Source organism: Physeter macrocephalus, unplaced genomic scaffold (genome assembly GCF_002837175.3).
Source record: "Physeter macrocephalus isolate SW-GA unplaced genomic scaffold, ASM283717v5 random_251, whole genome shotgun sequence".
Taxonomy (NCBI): Eukaryota; Metazoa; Chordata; class Mammalia; order Artiodactyla; family Physeteridae; genus Physeter; species Physeter macrocephalus.
This window is the reverse complement of record NW_021145537.1, coordinates 19,498-39,947: the sequence shown is the minus strand read 5'-3', so window position 1 is coordinate 39,947 and position 20,450 is coordinate 19,498. Positions and strand designations below refer to the sequence as shown.

At 58.3% G+C, this 20,450-nt stretch overlaps 1 protein-coding gene across 1 annotated transcript in view; it reads left to right on the top strand.

Moving 5' to 3' along the window:
- The window catches only part of LOC114484981 (staphylococcal nuclease domain-containing protein 1-like), a gene marked incomplete at its 5' end in the record, with an annotated part of 57,260 nt that extends 37,314 nt beyond the window's left edge, over positions 1–19,946 (top strand). Inside the window, 8 exons of the mRNA XM_055082728.1 lie at positions 5,480–5,668; positions 10,837–10,978; positions 14,369–14,492; positions 15,401–15,470; positions 16,496–16,609; positions 17,358–17,561; positions 19,182–19,226; positions 19,334–19,946. Coding sequence (XP_054938703.1) covers positions 5,480–5,668; positions 10,837–10,978; positions 14,369–14,492; positions 15,401–15,470; positions 16,496–16,609; positions 17,358–17,561; positions 19,182–19,226; positions 19,334–19,399 — 954 coding nt within the window. The remainder of the gene's footprint in view (positions 1–5,479; positions 5,669–10,836; positions 10,979–14,368; positions 14,493–15,400; positions 15,471–16,495; positions 16,610–17,357; positions 17,562–19,181; positions 19,227–19,333) is intronic.
- Positions 19,947–20,450: the final 504 nt, after the last annotated feature.

The window sequence follows — 20,450 nt, the reverse complement described above, 5'->3', positions numbered from 1 at the left end:
GCCACCAAAACTTCACGGCTAGATTTAGGATTTGAACCCAGGTCTGTCTGACTGCAAGATTTCACGCTCTTTCTACCGTCTCATGGCCTAGTCAGTACACCCAGCTCTGGAGCAGATTCAGAGAAGCGGCTTCACTTGCCTTGCAGCTGACAGTCTAGGTGGAGAATAAAGACATTTTGAAATGAAATAACTGCCCTTCCCCAGAAGTAAATAATTGATGATGAAGAAGAAGCATTTGTATGGCAGACACTCTTCTAAGTGTTTAGCATACTTATATTAGTTCATTTATCGTCAAAACAGATCCTTTGAGGTAGGTACCATTGCAGTTCCAAGGTAGTTGATTCACCAGCGCTCATGCAGGTGGTGGGTGGATCTGTTTGGCTCCAGAGTTTGTGCTCTTAACCTCTGTGCTGTACATTGGCCCCTACGTGTCAAAGGGGAGAGTAAGCCCATAGGAGTTCAGGCCAGGTGTTCAGTTCACTGCAGGCTAAGGTTTAGGGAAGCCTTCACAGGGGGGTGGTGTGGAAGCTGGAAGAGCTCACCTCGCGGGGCCTAGTTCAGAACCACAAAATCCCCACCCACTCTGCCAGTATCAAGAGCACAGGACAAGAGATGTTGGCAGGTGACCAGACCAGCAGGGGTGCACAGTGAGGCAGCACCTCGGTGTCCTTCAGTGCCTGAGGATCAGGTCTGACCTTTGAACATCTAGGCTCTTGCTCTGTCTTAACCAGAGTTATCACCAAGCCGCCTCCTCCACGTGGCACCACCCCTTCTCAGAGTCTCTCCGGAGGCGGTCTCCTCCCCCCAGCGCCGTGTGTTGCTAGGTCTCGGCATTCGGCTTCTGTATGAGCGTTGAGGAGGGGGAGTGAGGAGAAGAGCCATCATCTGTCCCTTGCTGACATTGCTTGTGTCCACGTGTACACATACTCTGTGGTCCCCTCAAGGCCATTATCAGCCCGCCTGTGTACACACCAAATGCCCACATGCTTATGAAGTGTTCTGGCAGCCTGTAGTAGTCACCCAAGGCCTGACCTACCTGAGGTCACGTGCCGCTGTAGGAGGCCTCCCAAGGAAGACGGTGAGTCCAGATCTCTTCCTGGAACATTCCAAGATGCCAAAGAGACAGGTAGCCGTGCTGTATAACGCTTCGCACTGTACACAACGCTCCATGAGTAGTTATCTCATTAATGCTGCGGTAGCAGAAAGAAACCAGAGGAGGTTTCTTGTGTGTTTGACAAGAATGAGCCTCCCCTAACTCCTGTCTACAGTTTGAGGCAGCTTGTAGGAAATTGCTGTCTATGTATCTGTATATAGTCAATCCTCATTATACATGAGTCCATATTTGCGAATTCACTTAATTACTAAATTTTATTTGTAACCCCAGTCAGTACTCCTGGTGCTTTTTGGATCATTTGTAGATGCGCACAGAGTCTCCTGGTGAGCACGTTGCCAGCTAAGGCTGCACAGGCAGTGGCTCTGCCTTCTTGTTTCAGCTCTCATTCTGCAAACAAGTGCCCTCCTCGTGGTCTGTTTAGTGCCACGGTTTTCCGGTTTTTGCACTTTTTGTTGTAGTTAAAAATGGCCTCCAAGCATGGCGCCGAAGTGCTGTCTAGTGTTCCTGAGTAAAGAGGCTGTGATGCGCCTTAAGGAGAAAATCCATGTGTTAGATAAGCTTCATTCAGGCATGCGTTACAGTGCTGTTGGCTGTGAGTTCAGTGTTAATGAATCATCAATATGTATTAAATGCAGTGTCTTTAAACAGAAACACTCAGAGAAGAAGGTTATGTTTTGATAAGTTGATAAAAATGTGACTAGAGTCTTCTAGGAACCTAACCCTGTGTTTCCCCTGGGGGCAGTGGTTCAGGATTCCCTAATTCCTTGTTCATGGTGACTTTGTAGAGATAAGTACCCCAAATAACTGTATATAAGCCTATGCATGTGTATATGTGTATATTTTTTTAATTAGGAGAAAGTATCAGAAATTTGAGTCTTAAGGCTGCGTCTTAAAGTTGAACACAGAAACAGAGCTTTTACAGATACGGACCCACATAATGTTATAGTCAAGTCACAAATTCCTAGCAGTCAGTATGAAAGAGAGACATGATGAAGGATGAACACATATACCCACCTGGGAGCGCCCTGCTGAACCCTCTGCTTGGTTCCCATGCAACTTTCCCAGAGCTAAAGAGTCAAGACTTTGATCTTCAAACTGAACCCCTGTGCCCGTCCAGGCTGGGGCCTGGCCAGAAGGATAGACGTGGCACGGGGTGAGGGCAGGGAGGCCGCGGAAGCCGAGAGTCTCAGGAGCCGTGGGAACACTGGCCCAGCCCCATCCCTCCACTGAGCCCCGCCCACCTTCCCCTGAGGCCCGCTGTTTGATTGAGAAATTACTGTGGTGGCGGCAGCTGTAATAAAAGGGGAAGCAGAGACCCAGGGGCGACAGCTTTATCTCCCTCTACAACCCAGGATGGATTGGGCGGCAGCACAGTGCCCAAGGCCAGAGATTTCTTTTCCTCTGCAGCTGGCTGAGCCCAGGGGCTTGTCAAGCCCAAGTTAACATATCGGTTGCAGGAAGGGAGAGGCTGGGTGAGTGTAAAGCCAGAGCTCACCTGCCAAGAGAGCCTGGCTGCTCCCCAGCTGTTTTGGCCCCAGGTGTGGCTAATAGTCGCTGGGGTCGCCCTCCAGTGGGAGCCTTGAGAGGCTGGCATCTGGTTTGTGGCCTCAGAGGGTGAGATGTGAATTCGACATTGGCCTTGTAGAGTGGGGTCTGAGCGTGGGCACCTTATAGGAGAGAAGGGTTGTACCTGGCCAGTTGCCTCTGCAAATCCTCTCTCTGAGGTTCTTGCCTCCATCCCAGGAATCTGGTGCCAAGAGAAGCCATCAAGCTTCTTGTCACACCGGCCCACCACAAGCCTCGGGCTGGAGGGAGGCCTTGTGCTCGAGCAGGGCAGCCGTCTCAGTTTTAGGAAAAAGACACCTGGCAGTGAACACATGGAAGACAAGCGGTCGGGAATGGGGGTGCTGGCACGGGCCTGGGCTCAGTGTTGGTCCGGGAACTGTTCCAGTTTGATTTGCTTTCAGCTGGTCATGAGCAGGTGTCTCCTGAGCCCCCAGATGCAAAGGAGCCCAGTGGTTTGGTGGTGGGAGCCTGCGTCAGCACCCCGTACTCTACCCGTCGTCTCATGAGCCCTCCAAGCACAAGGCAGGCAGCCCTCTGCTCTTCCCAGAATTCTCCTGGGACCTGCTGCTGCTTGGCCTTGGCACGTCTGATAAAGCTCGGCAAATGAAGGAGATGGTCTTCTCATGTATCATCTGCCCCTCCCTGTTCTTGTCGGACCACTGCAAGCCTGGCAGCCTCTTCCTCCATCCTTAGCCCTTCCACTGTAGGGGCACCCAGTGCTTCAGCGCCCCGGGCATTTAAGAGGTGGCAAAGGGCTCCTCAGGGAGTCTGTCACTCACCTCAAGTGAATTTAGGTGCCTTATTGGCTGATGAGCTCTTGGGGCCCCTGTTTTTTATCGAGTACCATTTTGCCCACCTGACCTCTCCCACAACTGCAGGTCCTCCAGTAAATTAAGTGCCAGAATTCGAGAAAGGAGAAACACGTTTTGCCACCTCCAGGTGCGGACGCTGGTTCTCCCTGATCCAGCGCTCGGAGGTGTGAGGCCCGCGTGGGGTAGACCCAGCCCAGCAGGGCCCAACGCCTCTGCCCGGCTGTCCCGGGGAAGTGCAGGGTGGTGGAGGGAGCCGGCCTCAACCCAGTGGAAAGCGGAGAAGGGGCGTCAGAGGTGTGCCTGGAGGAAGGAAGGACTGCTCATGAGACAGAGGCTGTGGGGGGAGAGGAGGGGAGGGTCTTTTCTGCTCGCAAGTCAAGTCAAGCAGGCCAGGAGGTAGGGAAAGAAGGCAGCAGGGCAGCCTGGCATCTGCTCTCAGCTCTGACACTTGCGAGCTCCACTTCCCTTGTCTGGGCATCAGTTTCCCTGCCGACAAAATCAAGTTGGATTGGATGGGTATAACATCTTTTTTTTTCCTAGCTCTCATAAACTCTGCGTATTCCCTTCTGTGCCACACCCCCGCTTCAGGTGTCGTTGAACTTGCATTCCACCTGAAGAGGTAACGGGGGGGCGGGGGTGGGGGCTCAAGTAGGAAGTAGGGTGTTCAAGAATAGGAAGCAGTCAGGATCCCACCTCCCTGGTCCTGCTCCTTGTTCCACCCCCACTGCCTTCCCTCCGCATGCCCAAGCCGCCTCTGTCTGCTTATAGGGAGTCGTGTCCGGGGCATCTCTCCCCGCTGAGTCAGGACTCCGCCGGGTGGGCGGGCTGCTCTCCTCCCCCCTCGCCCCTCGAACCTATAGCCCTCTGCCCTTGGCTGCTGCCACTGGCTCCAGCCCAGGCTTCAGAGAATTCCCAGGTATTTAGACATTCATTTTATTGCTTAATCGAGCTTGAAGCCGTTTAAATTAATACAAGTTTTTACATTTGGCAGCAAAGGCTTTTACAGGCCCCTTTAGCAGGAGAAGAAAGAGGTTGGGAGAGGATCGAAGAAGGAATTCCTCCTGGGCCATTGCCTTCGTGAGGCGGGAGCAGAGTCCATGCCGGGTCTGGGGTCCTGGGTCTTCGGGAAGTCCTCAGGGGACGAGGCCTGGTAGCCCTTGGGCTCTGCCGGGATCCTGCAGGGTCTGGGTATCAGCCATAGCACTCGGCCCCGAGGTCTGGGCTGATGGTGGTGAGCGCACCCTTCCAGTTACGCTTTTTTAGGGATAACTTCCTGCTGGGATCACCCCCGAGCTGCCCCCGTGTGGTAGTGTACTTCCTGCCCACATCTCTCTGCTCACCTGTCCCCTTCCCTCCTCTCCTCACCTGGCTTTCGTCCCACCTCTTTCATTACCTTCATTAAGCATTACTTCATTCAGCTCTTCCGGGAAGAACACAAGTTCCCCTCTCCTCGGGGACTGCCTTGCTCCCCCAGGACCTGTCTTCAGGGCGGAGCTGGGGTTCAGTGGGTGCTGAAGAAGAGTGGGATGTTCCCACAGCTATGGCCGCTGCCCGTCTCACCCCTGACCTTTATCTACACGCTTGCGCGCACGCGCGTGCACACACACACACACACGCGCGCGCGCGCACACACACGCAGAGCTTGCTTAAATTAAGCTAAGGAGAGTCAAGTTTACCCTAGTAGCTCTCTGCCAAGAGGAAGGGGAGGGGATTTGAGAAGAGAGGGGAGTTTTGAAGTTGCTTTGTCAGTGACGTATCTGTCAACGATGGTTCTGGGCTGCGAGAGGCTGAAAAGTATAGACCAGCTCACAGAACTCAAGTGAAGGGTTCTGAGAGGCTCCCACAAGCTCCTACTCTGCTTGACTCATCCTTCCAGCTACTCCTGTCCCGTGGAGTGACGGTGGTGGCAGTGGCCCAGGGCCGCTCTCCTCCGCTGCCCACCCTGGGCCCCTGCTGCAGGCTGACGCCCCCTGTCTCTGCTCCCCAGGTGGAGGTGGAGGTGGAAGGCATGGACAAGGCTGGCAACTTCATCGGCTGGCTGCACATCGACGGCGCCAACCTGTCCGTCCTGCTGGTGGAGCACGCACTCTCCAAGGTCCACTTCACCGCCGAGCGCAGCTCCTACTACAAGTCCCTGCTGTCTGCCGAGGAGGCCGCCAAGCAGAAGAAAGAGAAGGTAGGCTGTGGAATTGGGCCTGGCCGGGGAGGAGGTGGCTGCCCTCTCTCACCCTCCCCTCCACCCCCATGCACCAGCACCGCTGTCTCCATACGACAGACAGAAGCGGTTCTGTCACCCTTCAACTGAGTGACCCCAGTTGGCGTTGGTCTGAGACCCCGTGTCAGGAACCCCACGCTGAGATGGCCCGGGACCCGCTCTGAGCACTCCCTGTTGGGCCAGCTCTGGTGGCCCTGGAGCAGGAAGCTGCTTGGAAGGTGACTTTGGAGGCGCTGGGCCGCAGGAGACCAGGAAGCCTTCCCTCCCCAGCCCTGCCCTCCGGTGCTCTCAGAGAGGCCGGTTGGCCTGCAGCCCAAGTTTGAATTTCCTTCACATTGCCCTGCAGGGAAGCCCATTTTGGAAGCTGCCCCAGGAGATGCATAAAGCTGTTAGGACAGCAGATTTACAGCCCATCGGTCTCTGCAGACACTGCATTGAGGAGACAAGGGGGGTGGGTCGGAAAGCAGCTTTTGGAAACAAATGGACGATTAAAGAACCCAGTGGTTTGGGTGGTGGGAGCCGGGCTCCGCCCCCAGCCTGTCGCCACTGACTTACAGCCCAGCACCGATAATGGGGATAAATCAGCTGGCCACCAATCTGTCAGGGCTTCTCTGAGTTTGAGGAGGATTTCATAGGACAGCCATGCTGAGCCATAAATTTGTTCCAGGAATAAACGTTTCTTTCCCCATGGGGCCGCCATCTGGCTTACAACTCGCCTCTCAGAGCCAAGGCCCAGACACGTGCCAAAAGGAGTTTGGGGCCCAGAAGGCTCCTCGTCCTCCTCCTCGCTCCGGCTCTTCCCACCTGTCCTCTAAGAGAGGACACATCACTTCCCCCAGGGCCCCGGTCCGGGACACCTTCTTGGATCTCTGTGTATGGCTTATTCCCAGCCCCTAGAGATTAGGGCAGATGACCGATACTACTGGAGGCTGAAGGACCCCAGGGAGAGGTGGCCCCAAAAGCCAAGATAGGTGAAAGGGACTGTCCATGCCTTGGAGGAGTGAGCAGGCCACCGTGGGGCCCCCAAGGAGATTTCCACCCTTCCTTGTCCCAGTTTGCTCACATTAAACCCTCTCTTCCTAGAGTGATGGGGAAGCAGACAGCCTTGGCTCCTGCAGCAGAGGAGCTTCCTCTTGGGAGTTCCTGTTTGTGGCAGCTGAACTTAAGACTGCCACCTCCATGTCCTCTGCTCGCCGCAGGGAAATGGAGGAGGCGTGGTGCTGGGCCTCACGTGCAAAGGCTGAACGAGTTAGCAGCTGGATGTCAGTGTGGCAAGCACCAGCCTCTAAGGCCCAGATTCTGAAAGCATCTTTGCCCCCTGGCCCTGCTCCCTGGCTACTCAGCACCTGAGCTGAGAAGCTATCTCTTCAGATCTGAGTGACCTTCTACCCTCTGAGAGTAGAGACCCCAGAGGGACCAAGGAGAGGACAGAGAAGGGAATCTGGCCAAAGATGGAGGGTGGTCCCTTGCTTAGGTGCTGAACTGGGCATCACTGTTTACTACACAGTGGATTTGTCTGAAAGAGAACCCAAGTCATCCTTTCGCGGGTGCCGCGTGATGGTGCTGAGGAGTAATTGCTAGTGATTAATTACTTACTCAGGCTGCGTGGTTTTATTCCAGTCCAATTAAAATGCGGCGCGCCACCCTCAGGGTGGGGGCCTGCCTGCCTCCTGGGTCCCTCTCCTGCACATCTCAGCCTCTTCGAGGATCCCGGGGTGACCTCACATGACTTGCCTCCTCCTGGTGGGGCCCGGGACCCAGGAGTAGTGTGGGCAGAGCCTTGCAGCGGCCCTCGGAGTTAGCTGCACTCAGAGAAGTTGGTGGTCCGCTGGGGGACAGTAAACTGTATATCTGAGGTGTCCCCAGGATCCCCAGCCTTGCCCCACTGGTGACCCCATGAGAGAGAGCTGCCTTAGCTGTCGAGAGACAGGCACATCTGGGGTTAAAAGATCATCGTGGTACCTATGAGCTGACTGAGGAAAGTAATACTGAGAGATTTTGTGAGACCAGGAGCAAGCCGAAGTCTTAGGTGGGTGTGATTATGTGCGTGTACATTTCTGAGCAGGTCTGTCTGGGGAAACCCCGCAGTGCTGTATTCCCAGCTCTGAGAATTTAGCTGCCTCCCTGCCAGGCCTAATTCCTCCCTGTGCCTTGCAGACACCTCTCCTCATGAAGAGGCTAGTCAGGCCCTCCCCTTCCTCTGTAGGAGGCTGATGCAGGGCTCCCCGCTCCACCTCCTTTAGGGATACTGGGCAGGTCTGAGGACCAAAGAGGGAGCCGCAGATGGCAGCTGTCTGGACTGTTCCCCCGTCGCCCCTCCCCATTTGCGCCCCAGCAGGGCCCTTGACAGGGCTCTGTTGGCCATGGATTGGCTTTTACTGAGCTTGGCTTCCCCGATGCAGGCTTGAAGGCCTCCACCACCCTGGCCCCATGCCAGCCCCGCCTCCGGAGCCTCCTGAGCAGCGATATTAAGTAGTATTTAGAAAGGAAAGGCTCCAGCCAGTGGAGCCTCGGTCCACACACTGCCCCTCGTCTGCCAGGAGGCGCACCCGGGGCTCCCCAGGGCGGAGGGAGGGCCAGGGGCAGGGTGAGGACAGGAGGGGAGACAGCCTCTACTCCTGACCTGGCCCCGGAATGCAAAAGCGATCTGAGCAGGACAGGAGATGACGTGACAGAGCAGCGTGTAGCAGAGGAGGGAGGGGCTTCCCTTGCCCACTGCCCACTTGTGTCTGTAGCCAGGGCCGTGGAGGGGTCACAGAGGGTGTCTTGCCAATGTGTCTGTCCCCTCCCGGCCCAGGTTCTGCAGGGGGCAACAGAAGCCAGTGGGGGCAAAGCAGGGCCTTGTTCTAAGGGTGGGGACCTGGGCGGCCAAGCCCATCCAGTTGACTGCTTCCCAGCAGGAAGCCACACTGACCAGCTTGGGAAGGGACCCCGCACGGCTCCACGACTGAAGGGCCAAGCCCGTCCTCTCTTACAAGTGGAGCTCCTCCATCGGAGGAGGAGCTCTCCCTCTTCTGCCCTTTAGCAACCTCCTGCTTCCCGCGTCTTCTCACCTCAGGAGGCAGCAGTATACACCCTTCTGCTCCCCTCCTGCTGCCCCGGGAGCTGTGGGACACACACAGGACTGGCCCCTTGCCGCCTCCTTGTAGGAGAGGGGCCTGAGGGCCCACCCGAGGCTTTGTTTGCATCATCCGCGACCTCTAGCCCGCTGCCCGCCCTGCACCTGCCAGGGAAGACGCTCCACCTCCTCTCTCCGAGGAGGAAACCTGATGCTGTCGCCTGAGGCACCTTTACTTGAGGAGTCGTTAGCAGTTTCTGCTCTCACCCTGTCAGTCTGTTCCCAATTCATCCACACGGAAGAAGAGCCTCCCGCCGTACAGCCGAGGGAAGCCGGGTGGGGTTAGGATGGGGGCCCACGCAGGAGGCAGTACAGGGGCCCTGCGTCTCCAACCCGCTGTGTGCTGGGAAAGGAGGGAGCAGGATGGGAGAGGGGAGGGCCGCTGGCTTGGTCTGGAGCGGGTAGGGGCACCAAGTGCAGACAGATGGGAGGGTGGTGTGGTGGGAAAAGGGGGCAGAGGACAGACTGCTGGGTCAGGAGGGCCACTGCTGGGGAGGGGGCAGACGTTTGGGCCCAGGTGATGTCTCTCCCATCCCTCTCCGCCACCCTCTGGCAGCCTCCCCCGGGCTCAGAAAGTCCCTGTTGCTCATTCCATTGCTCGGGGCCCTTGCCTCTCCTAGTGGAAGGACACACACTCGTGCCACATTAAAGGCAGGAGCATGGCCTCTGCGGGTGTGGCTCAAAGTGGTTCAGTAATTCCAGCCTTCCTGCCCTTCAGCTGCTTCCTGATGCCGCCCAGGAATCCGTGTGTCAGCTGCGCGATCACGTGGTCATACTCTACCGCCTCTTGCAAGGGAAGAAAAGGCGACTCAGAGAAGGCATGTGACTTGACAAAAGTCACACAGCAAAGTAAAGGGCAAAATGAAAAGACCAGAGTCCACATCTCCCCACCTACAACTTTCCCCACTGCTCAGTACTACCTTTTGTGTCCAGAGGCCCAGTCACTGCCAAAATTCCCCTTGAAGAGCTCTAGGGCCAGGCCCCCTGTGTTCAAATCCTGGTTCTGCTACATCTTGCGAGCCTGTGTGCCTCAGTTTCTTCATTTGTAAAAACAGGGGTAATGTTTATACCTTTTCAAACGGTTGTCGTGTGGATTCAATGAGCTAGTACTTGGATAACGTTTAATGTGGCACCTAGTAAGCATATATGGTTTGGGCTAATATTTTATCACCACCCCACTCATTCCTGTGTGTGTGTCTGTGGGACCCCGTGTGTGGTCCAGTCCCCCGGACTCCCCCACCCCCTTTCCAGCGCTCAGCTGGAGAGCCACCTCCCTCCCCTGCTATGACAGGCCTCACTACTGGGATAATCTCCTGGCCGCAGGATTGGATTTGACGTGCTGTCACCCCAAATCAGCTTCTGAGCCGCTACAGCCCTGACAGTGCAGGGCTAGGGGAGGAAGGGAGAGGGAAGGGTGGAGGGGAGTGGCCCAGCTTCTGAGCCGGGGTCAGAGCAACCTGCTGGAGTTGAGAACAGAGGCATCCTCGCCCGCCCGGTGGCAGCCCTCGCCTCCTCGGCCCGGGGCTGTCACTTGGAGAGTGTCAGGAACGCCTGTGGCCCTGTGACAGTGGGAGGGCCTGGAGAGTTCAGAGTGACCCCCGCAGGGTGGTATGAGGGAGGGAGATGGGGACCCAGCACCACTCGAGCACCGAGGTTCTCATACGCTGGTTTGCGTGGGAATGGGAATCGCCAGGGAGACTTCGGTTTTGACTCACTTTCCCTGGGACCCTGAGAGCACATTCCCGATTTGGCAGGCTGGGGTGGGGCCCAGGCACCTATGTTTTCAGTAGGCTCCCCAGTTGCTTCTGATGCCTGCCAGAGCTGCTGGATGGGACGTGCTCTCCCCACCCCCGCCCAGAGGTAGGAGGGTTCCAGGGGCTCATCCTCCGGTGACATCACCTCCACACTCACTCGCCGGAGCAGTGACTCCCCCGCCCAGAGCCCCTGTCCTGGCACCCTTTCTGACCTCACTTCCTAATCCCCTCCTCCCCTGTGCTGACCACACACGCAGGTCTGGGCCCACTATGAGTTGCAGCCCGTGGAGGAGGTGACGCCCGCGCTGGAGGAGAAGGAGCGCTCGGCCAGCTACAAGCCAGTGTTTGTGACCGAGATCACCGACGGCCTGCACTTCTACGTGCAGGATGTGGAGACGGGTGAGCGCACAGGCGCGGCCCCGGGCTCCGCTGCCTCTCGGCTGCCGGCCCGTTCTGGCCCGCCTCAGGGCCCCTCTGTCCAGTGGGAGGGAGGGACACAGCCCAGGGCTTCCGGGGGCCTCCCCGAATAGCCTGCGGCTGCTGCCCACCTCCCGGACCCCCGCGCCGCACTCGGGGCCCGAGGTCGTTTTATCAGCTGCAAGTGAGCCCCGGAGCAGGCGAGGCTGAGCAGGTCCTCTGAGGACTGGTGAGGTAACCAGTTTTGTCTGGGCGGTGCTCGGAGACTCTGAGGTAATTGTTTTAGTCCCAGACACCCCTGGCGGGGCTGGGCAGGAGGATCTGTAGCCCTCAGAGTGTGTCAGGAAGCAACGGTCAGATGGTCTCCGTGTGGCCAGGCAGCACGAGCCGGCTCTGCTCAGTGCCTCTCCCCCTCAGCTTCCTCGGGAGGGGAGGAGGGGGAGCCTGGGCTTGTCTCTGCTGGGGTTTCTCCTTCTCCAGAGGTTGCCACAGCCCTGAGTGGTAGCCAGTCGCCATGGTCACTGGCGGCACTCTAGGGGAAGTCATCCCCAGAAAGTCTTTCTGAAGGACCCTCTCTCTCCACCCTCTTCCTTCCTCCTGCCCTCAAGCGCAGCGCACCGTGGCCAGGGTCCCCTCGGCAGAGACCTCAGGCTTCTGGAGGAGGGAGGGCGGTAGAGCCGGCTCTCACAGCAGCTGCGCTGGGGCCCCTCCAGCCCAGCTTCCCACCTTTACTCCCTTCACTCTCGCCATCCTGACCTCCCTCCTCTCATTGCCACCTCTGCAGGGAAACATTTTAGTTGAGGTCAGAGGAGAAAGCTCTCGAGCCAGCTCTCGGTCCGCGGAAGCAGATCCTTACAGGACGGAGGGGGCTGAGGGTGTCGGTGGCACTGGAGGCAGCCCCGTAGGTGGCAGGGTGCGGCTCTGCCCGCCTTCCCTGGCCCCACCCCCAGGCCCACTCCAGATTGTCAACAGCCTCGCCTTAGCCGCCTCCCCTCTAATGATATTCCCAGGCAGGCACCTGCTTTTGTAGCGGTGTCATTTCACCGGGAGAGACTGACCATCTCGAGCCCTGCGCAGGCTATACTTGGGAGGGGAGCGAAGCCAGGGAGGGGCGGAGATGGAAATGATGAGCCTGAAGGATTCGGTTCTCTTGTGGCCGGCTGTAATCCTGGTGAGGGGGGGCCCAGCCATTGCCTTGGGACTGAAGACGGGAGGGGGCCTCCAGGCTGGGTGGTGTGGAGTGGGGGGAGTCTGGGTGGTGGCCCAGGTAGGAAGGAGAGCTATTCCTAAGCACAGGAGCCAGCGAGAATGGCCCTTGGAGAGCTTGGGGAAAGGGAACTCAAAGAAGACCCTGCCCAGGGTACCCCGGCTCCCAGGCAGGCTCCACCTGGCCTCTGGGTCCTGCTGGATAGACCTGCCTTGAGTAAGAACAGGCCCCGGAGTCTTCAGGAGACAGAGCTTGAGGGTTCAAGGCCTTTGCCCGCATACTCTCTGTGATCTCAGAGGCTTCCTGTGCCAGCTCTGTACCCCGCCTGGCTCTCTCTGACTGCTCTCGGAAGCCAGGACGCTGCACCGAGTGGTAGCCAAGGCAGATAATAGGGAGAGAAAGAGAACTTGGGGGAAACCGTGTATTGTTGGAAGGTTGGAGGAGCGAGTGAGGTGCTGTGTGGCACGCCACCTGGATAGGTGTAGGCTCCAGAGAAAACCCTGCCTTCCATCAGATCCGTGAAAACGAACCTCAGCGTACACAGCCTCCCTCTCCTGAAACCTTTTACCCCTCTTGGAGGCAGGGACATCCTCTGGCCCTGTTTCCCTTCTCTTAATTAAAGCCTGCCTTCGGGAAGGATCTGGTGAAATGATGAACACATTGCCATTGGCTCTAAATGACCGAGCGGGCTCTGTGTAAGGACTTCCCAGAGGGCTTTGCCTGCTCGCAGAACTGCTGCCTTGGAGCAAAATAATAATAATAAAAATAGACCAAGTATAGCAGGACCTTGTCTGTGTAGAGGTAGCTTCTTAGTCCCTGAAATTTTACTGTCTGGGCCAGGAACGCAGGCGCAGGCGAACGGAGGGTTTATTGCCGGGCGGGGGGAGGGCAGCGCCTTCCAAAAAGTCCCTGAAACGGTCCTGTGAACACCGGCACGGGGGCCCGAGAGTGTGGACAGGGCGCGCGCCTGCGGGCCCCTCTTCGGCACTGCAATCATCAGGCCCCCTGCACAGCCGGGGCTTTACTGGGTCTCTTGAGAGTAAGCAGAACCGAGCGAGCTATGGTCTGTGCCGTGAAGGAGCTCCCGGTGTAGTGGCAGAAACATAAACCAGACAGGGAATGGATAAGACCCACTGTGACAAGCATACCAATGGCCGTCATGTGTCAGGCCCCTGTAACAGAGTGGCCGGGGTCCCTGAGGATGGGGGGCCGAGTCCTTCACCACCACCAGCCGCCCTCGCCTCAGAGAGGGAAGGGGGAGCAAAGGGCCTGCTGAGAGCTTGAGTCGGGCCCAGAGGGACGCAAAGGAGAAGCCACTGGGGGCTGATGCTCAGCAGAGTAGGGGTGAGGGGCTGTGGCGGGAAGGAGCCAGGGGAAGGCACTGAGAAGACCTCGGGGGTTGCCACACCCAGTGAAAAACAGACCAGCAGCAGGGACCGATGACCCAGGGGCAGTGGTTCGGGAAAGACAAGGCCAGGAAGGGGTCTCCCTCCCCGCAAATGAGGAGGGCAGTGAGTTGGCGTGGGGCGGTGGGAGCCCAGCCTGGCAGCACTTGGAGGTTCCGTTCAGCATGTGTCTCACAGGGCGCGTCAGGTCAGAGTGTCCACATTTGAATAGACTGAGACCGGGCCCTGCTGCCAGAATTGTTCCCCGCCTTGCACGGTGCAGATTCTGAGGCCCTTTCCTTGTCCAGGGTCGTACGGAGCCCATCCTTCAGCTCCACTTTTGCCCCCAGGAGACGTTGCAGAGAGTGGCTGCTGTCCGTCACCGCCTCTGTGGCCCAGGCCAGGGCCCGCCCTGGTAGGAATGGAGAAGGCTGGTTGGCCTTGGCCTTCCTTAGTGTCCACTCATTTTCTCTACCTCCTAAACCAAAGCCCAGGAACATTCCCTAGGGCGTCTCTGGCCACGGCCAGTAGATTGGAGAGCCGAGACTGGAAGACTGGGTGCCTCTAAGGCCTGAAGTGTCAGCAAGATACCGTGAAACCTCCTCGACCAGGGACCAAAGAGGACTTCCCTGTGGGACGGGGGCAAGCCAGTGCCGTGGGCACCCTACAGCATTCCACGTCCTGCCCAGTCCCCAGGCTCATCTGCCTCCCCAGCCCCGTCCAGAGATGATACTCCAAGGCACATGGCACCCAGGTCTCACTCCCTGTTCCTCCCCACAGGCACCCAGTTGGAGAAGCTCATGGAGAACATGCGCAATGACATCGCCAGCCACCCTCCCGTCGAGGGCTCCTACGCCCCCCGCCGGGGCGAATTCTGCATTGCCAAATTTGTAGACGGAGAATGGTAGGCCACCTGGACCCGAGCAAGGCAGAGAGTCTAAAGTAGGAGCAACAGCAGTTCTGTCCCCAGGGCCCAGGCCTGCAGAGCCACTAGCCAGACTTCAGGCATTTGCCGTAGTGGCCATGGCCAGCTTTCCACTGGGTGCTTGTTCTTGACCTTGGCCAGCTCCGGAGTGGCCCTCTTTGTTGCCCACAGCCCGTTTGCGGCCTGCGCTTTAACCCGTGGTTTTTCTGCGGTCAGCCTCTGGCGTAAAGAAGTGTCCCTCCTTCTCTCTCCTGGCCTGCTCCTTCGGGGGAGCCCCGGCTGGCTGGAGCTCTCCAACACCCCCCTCACCCCACGCAGGAAAAATGACGTCAGGGCGGGGGTAGGGGGTGGGGTGAGGGTGGCGGCTGGTGCTCAGTGAACCCGGACCAGCCGCCACCCTCCACCCCAGCTGTGTGGGACGTGAGCGCCAGCGCTCACAGGCTGCCAGAAGGTCACTTGTGTCTGATCTACCAAGCGTGGGGCCCATGGCCTTCCCAGGGTGACGAAGTGATGTGAATGCGTTCCCTGCTGCGGCTTCCCAGGCGGATCTGCCGGCTAATTCCAGCTGCTGTTTAGTGTGCTGGGTTCGAACAGCAGACGTCAGTCTAGGCGCTCGTCTTGTTGCTTCGTGCCCCGGGGGGACACCAGTCTGCGCCACCCGCCGCCCTCTCCCTCCTCTGCTCCCAGCTGTGCTCTGGCTCCATTAAACGGTGGCCACGGCACCCCGAGCTGTGGAGTCCGAGAGCTGCCCTCTGTGACACCCGTGGGTGTTCGCTCTGAGCCCGGGCAGGGAGATGCTGTAGCCCCTGCCCTGCCATCGCTGGCGCTCCAGGGAGACCGGCCTCCTCAGGGCCGTCCCTTGAGTTCTGCCCGTGATGCCACTGCAGGTACCGCGCCCGGGTGGAGAAAGTCGAGTCTCCTGCCAAAGTACACGTCTTCTACATCGACTACGGCAACGTGAGTGCGGGGCCCAGGAGGCGCACGAGTACGCGAGGGAGGGGCCTCAGGTGCCGCCAGGGACCCTTCAGCACAGTAGGCCCCTAGGTCAGGTCCATCTGTCCTCTCCAAGGCCCCTCTGAGCTTTAGACGCCCTCCCTGACGGAATGGTGAGCGTGTGGGCCTCTCTACTGTTCCTCTGACAGGGCCGTGACCCCTGAGTGACTGGGCAAAACTGGCATCTCTGATCGGAGGCCTGTGAGCGCTGAGTGGTCCTCTGTCCGGGCCCAGCCCCAGCCCCAGCCCCGGTTCCTCTTCTGCCCAGCGTCTCTGAAGAGTGGGTCCCTGAAGGCCCCTGGTCCACATGCTCAACCGGGTCCTTGTGTGCTGATCCCCCCGCACAGCCCAAACCCAGGCTTGCCGGGAAGGGGCTGGTACCCCTGGGAGAAACGCCCCTTGGGCTGGGCCTGGGAGTCTCCCAGCAGTAAGCAGGAGAGAACGCTGTCGTTCAGAGCCGTGCCGCTCCTGAGGACCCGTGTGTAAGGGCCGTTAATAGAAAGCCCAGAGCTGGGCCACGCGCCCACCTTACCACCCGGGAATACACAAAGGAAGGGGTCTTGCCAGGCTGGGGTTGCCCCCCACACCTGAGCCAGAACCACTAGCAGGCGGGGGGCTGCCTGGACCCTCGTCTTGGAGCGCTCTTCCAGCCAGGGCCCCCCCAGCCTGTGGGAAAGGGGTCAGGGAGCCCATGTCCCAGAGGGAAGGTATTGGGGAAAAGTGGAGACAGTGATTAGAGTTGAGCTACCAGGTTGGGTATACAGTAGGAGCCACCAGGCGTGCCACCACCAGGCCCAGCTTCCCACCTCCCAGGCTTCGCGGACTGGGTGAGTCCGTGTATGTGGCCACTCGGAAACGAGCCCTGGGGGGTGGGGTGGGGGATGGAGGCGCCGAGTTAGAATCCCGAGGGGCCTGGCCATGCGAGTTTTCCCCCGAGAGCAAGGGAGCTCCGAGTGTGTGATGCCGTTGGCCTGGTGTGTCCTCTGCAGAGAGAGATCCTGCCGTCCTCCCGCCTGGGCACCCTGCCACCTGCCTTCAGCACTCGCGTGCTGCCAGCTCAAGCCACAGAGTATGCCTTCGCCTTCATCCAGGTGCCCCAAGACGTGAGTCTCCACGCCTTCCTTCCTCTCAGCGGGGACTGTCCCACGACACTCAGACACTGCTGCAGTCCCAGCACGTATCTGCACGAAGGAAACCCAGCCCCGTCCCGGATCCCACCCCTCCCTCACCCTGGCCCCCTCTCACCACGGGGCTGAGCCCCCGGCGCGGCCCTGGGTAGTGGCCACTGTCTCTAGCCTCTTGGGCTCTGGGCTGCAGTGGTCTCCCAGCACTCCTTCCAGGCTCAGACGATGCCGCCAGAAGTAAGTGCCCCCACACAGCTCTGACCGTGTCACAGCTCTGTCGAAAATCCTCCGCTGAGGTCCCACTGGCTGATGGGAGGAGTAGAAACAATGGTGATGGTCTGTTAGTCACGGGAGAGAGGGGCGTGGCCAAGGGCGTTGAGGGAAGGTGGCCTCAGAGCCTCTGAGCTGGCTCTTGAGAAACGGGGGGCCTGGTGGGCCGGGGCCCGTTGGGCGAAGACTGGTCCAGCAACCGCAGCCGGGTGTCGGGGGCCCTGTCTGCCCGGGCAGGGAGGTTATTCTTCGTGTTGTAGGCGGGAGGGGCTGTGGGCAAGGGGGCCCTTCACGTCCAGAGCCTGTTTCCTCCCTCGCTGGGGTCTAAGCGGGGATTGAGGTGATGCCGGCACGTGCTGGGCAGACTTCCTTGGAGTCCGTGAACCGGACCTGGGGTCCTCACGGCTCGTGGCTGGCGCTCGCCTCTCCCGCTGACCGGGGTGTGCCCCTGCTGCAGGAGGATGCTCGAACAGACGCCGTGGACAGCGTGGTGCGGGACATCCAGAACACGCAGTGCCTGCTCAACGTGGAGCACCTGAGCGCCGGCTGTCCCCACGTCACCTTGCAGTTTGCCGACTCCAAGGGGGACGTGGGGCTGGGCTTGGTGAAGGAGGGATTGGTCATGGTGGAGGTGCGCAAGGAGAAACAGTTCCAGAAGGTGGTACGTGCTGCGGGTGCGGGGTGTCCCTCGCGCCTCCCACCGCCGTCACTGGGGGACTGGAGGGGACCGCACCGGGAGCCAGAGAGGGAGTGGGGAACCCACCGTCTTGCTGCTCCTGTTGGGGAAAGATAATGGATTTGGGTTTGTTGGGGTTTAAAATTTTAAAAGCTAATTACATCCCAAATTAATTGGCTGCCGGTTTGGCTGAAAACACAGCTGCAAACTGGAGCGGAAAGTTTGCCTTTGCCCGTACCCCCGGTGACAGGCTAGGAAGCTCTGCCAGGGGTGGCATGGAGAAGGTCACAGCCTGTTGTGCTGTCGCTCCCGTCCTCACTTGCTCCTCTCCCAGTCCGTTACCAGCTCCCAGCACTCGGCGCCACTCTGCCATGACACCCCTGCAGCCTATTTGGAGAGGCGCAGGGCTTAGAGCTGGGCCTGAGCCCCGCCTCCCTCGTTCATGAGACATTTGGCCCTAGAGATCAGCCTTTGGAAGCCTGAGTCTCCCATCCGTGACGTGAGGAGAGCACAGCCAGCCCGGCTGCTCGATAGGGTGGACCACGAGGATGGGGGGCTGACACCTGGGAAACAACCTTGCGCTGTTCATTTGTTGATCACGAGGACCAGGCCTCTCCCGCTCAGCCCCACGCCCATCCCAGTTTCCCCCAGCCTCTCCCCTCGAGGGACGGGCCAGGCCGGTGGGAAGCTCGTGCCCTTCTGCAGCGCCCAGCTCCCCCGCACTCCTGAGTGGAGGGACACGAGCGGCAGGGTTGAAACCAGTGTTCTTCTCTCTCCACTGTGCCCTTGCTTCCCCTTCTCCCCCATCTTTTGCCTTTTCTCTCTCCCCACATAATGATTGGTGGTTTGTGGATCCATGGCTCTGGTTATGCAAGTTGATTAACTCATTTGGAGCAAGACCTCAGTGTGAGTCACTTCTGTGCCTCATCTGGACAGGAGGGGCCTGACCCCTAGTCTTCCCTCAGTTTCCTAGATCACTCCTAGGAGTTAGCTTAAGTTTCCCTATAAAATTGGAGCTCTTAGTGTCCGCCACATGAAGCTACCCATAACACCTCTGGTGTCTAGAAACACCTAATGTGTTCATTCATTCACTTACTCATTCTTTCAGTAAATGTTTACTGAGGATGTTCAGTAAATGTTTACTGAGACTCAGGCTTCCAAAGATCTCAGTGAACAAGAGACAACGTTCCGTGGAGCTTACATTCAAGCATGAGGAGACAAAGAAGAAAATAAATATATGAGTCAACAAAATTAAATGTTAGACGATAAGTGCAATGGAAAAAGGGAAAGTAGAAGTAAAGAAAGGGACTCAGCAGTATGTCGGAGGGAGTGGTGGTGATTTTAAATGGGGTCATTTGAAGCCTCGTTAAGAAGGTGATGCTTGACCAAAGACGTGAAAGGGGCAGGATAGGTAGCCAGGTGGACAGGAGGGGGAAGCGTGTTTCAGACGGGTGAAACAGCCATCATGGAGAGTCGAGAAACAGCTAGGAGACTGTGACTCTGCACTTGGATTTGACTTGGAGGGAGCTGGGGACCCGTTGAGCCAGGGGAGTGACGTGACCTGGGCCTCACCCTGACCACCCCTTTGTCCCCTTGTCCCGCCAGATCACAGAATACCTGAATGCCCAGGAGTCAGCCAAGAGCGCCAGGGTGAGTTTTTGTCTCAGGAGCCCCAGAGGGTGCTGAGAGAGGGGCTTGGCCGTTTGGGTCCCAGCAGGTCCCACCTCCCTGAAGAGCCATTTTCTGTTTTCTTGCAGCTGAACCTGTGGCGCTACGGAGACTTCCGAGCCGATGACGCAGATGAGTTTGGCTACAGCCGCTAAGGAGGGAATCGGGTCTGGCCCCCAGCACCGCTCACGCCAGTACCTCTTCCTCTGCCGGGAGGGGGTTTTCAGCTCCAGACCTCAAATGGGGGGCATAGATTGGGTCCAGCTTTGCTTCAGTGTATGGGAATGTCTTGTAGGGTGGCATCTGGGCTGGGGACGGGGGGGTGGGGGGAGCCCAAGGCTTTCAGGGGACAGGCCACTGTCTTCTGCGAGGACAGGCACTGCCATCCGCTGTCTCTCCCAGCTGATTTTGTTTCTCTTTGGGGGTTTGTTTTTTAAAACTTGTCCTCAGATCAGCAAGAAACATGAAAGACTTTGTCCTATGGAGGGCATGATCCTGGCACCCAAGGCCAGCTGGCACCCCTCTTCTATCCCAGACTCCCCTTTTCCCCAGCTCTCTGTCCAGCTGTTGATTATGTGATTTCTCTGATACGTCCATTCTCAAATGCCAGCGTGTCCACGTCTACCCCTTTGCCAGCCCTCCCCATTTCTGTATTTAAAGCTTTTGAGGCCCAATAAAATAGTACATGCTGTCTGCAGCCCTTATTGGTCATGGTGGAGGCCAGAGCCCAGGGTTTTGTCAGCCCCAGCCAGGAGGAGACCTGGGCATTTGAATGACCCCCGAGGTCTAATCCATATTCCTGGCCACACCCCCTAGAAACACAGCCAGTCATGGGAAGCAGGGCAGGCCTTCAGAGTTCCAAGAAACTCCTGGGGCCCGGTGGGTGTACCCGACACCATGGCCATCATGCAGAAGGCTAGGGATCTTCTCTTTTGACTCGTCTGCACGTGGCTGCCCTCAAGAATCTTAGCAGCTCAGCAAGCAGTGCCCAGGACACTCCACGCAGGAAAGGCCAGGCTTGGTCCTGCCAGGCCCAGGCAGGAAGTTGCTGGGCCTGTCCTTTGGCAGGACCCACCAGAGCCCCAACAAGGGGCCAGAAGGGACTTGCCGAGGGAGATGAGGTGATTTCCCTCTTCCTGCTGTAACAGAAGGAAAGGCTAATGCCAGATAGGCTGGCACAGCATGTGTTAAGGTCAGTGGCCCCTG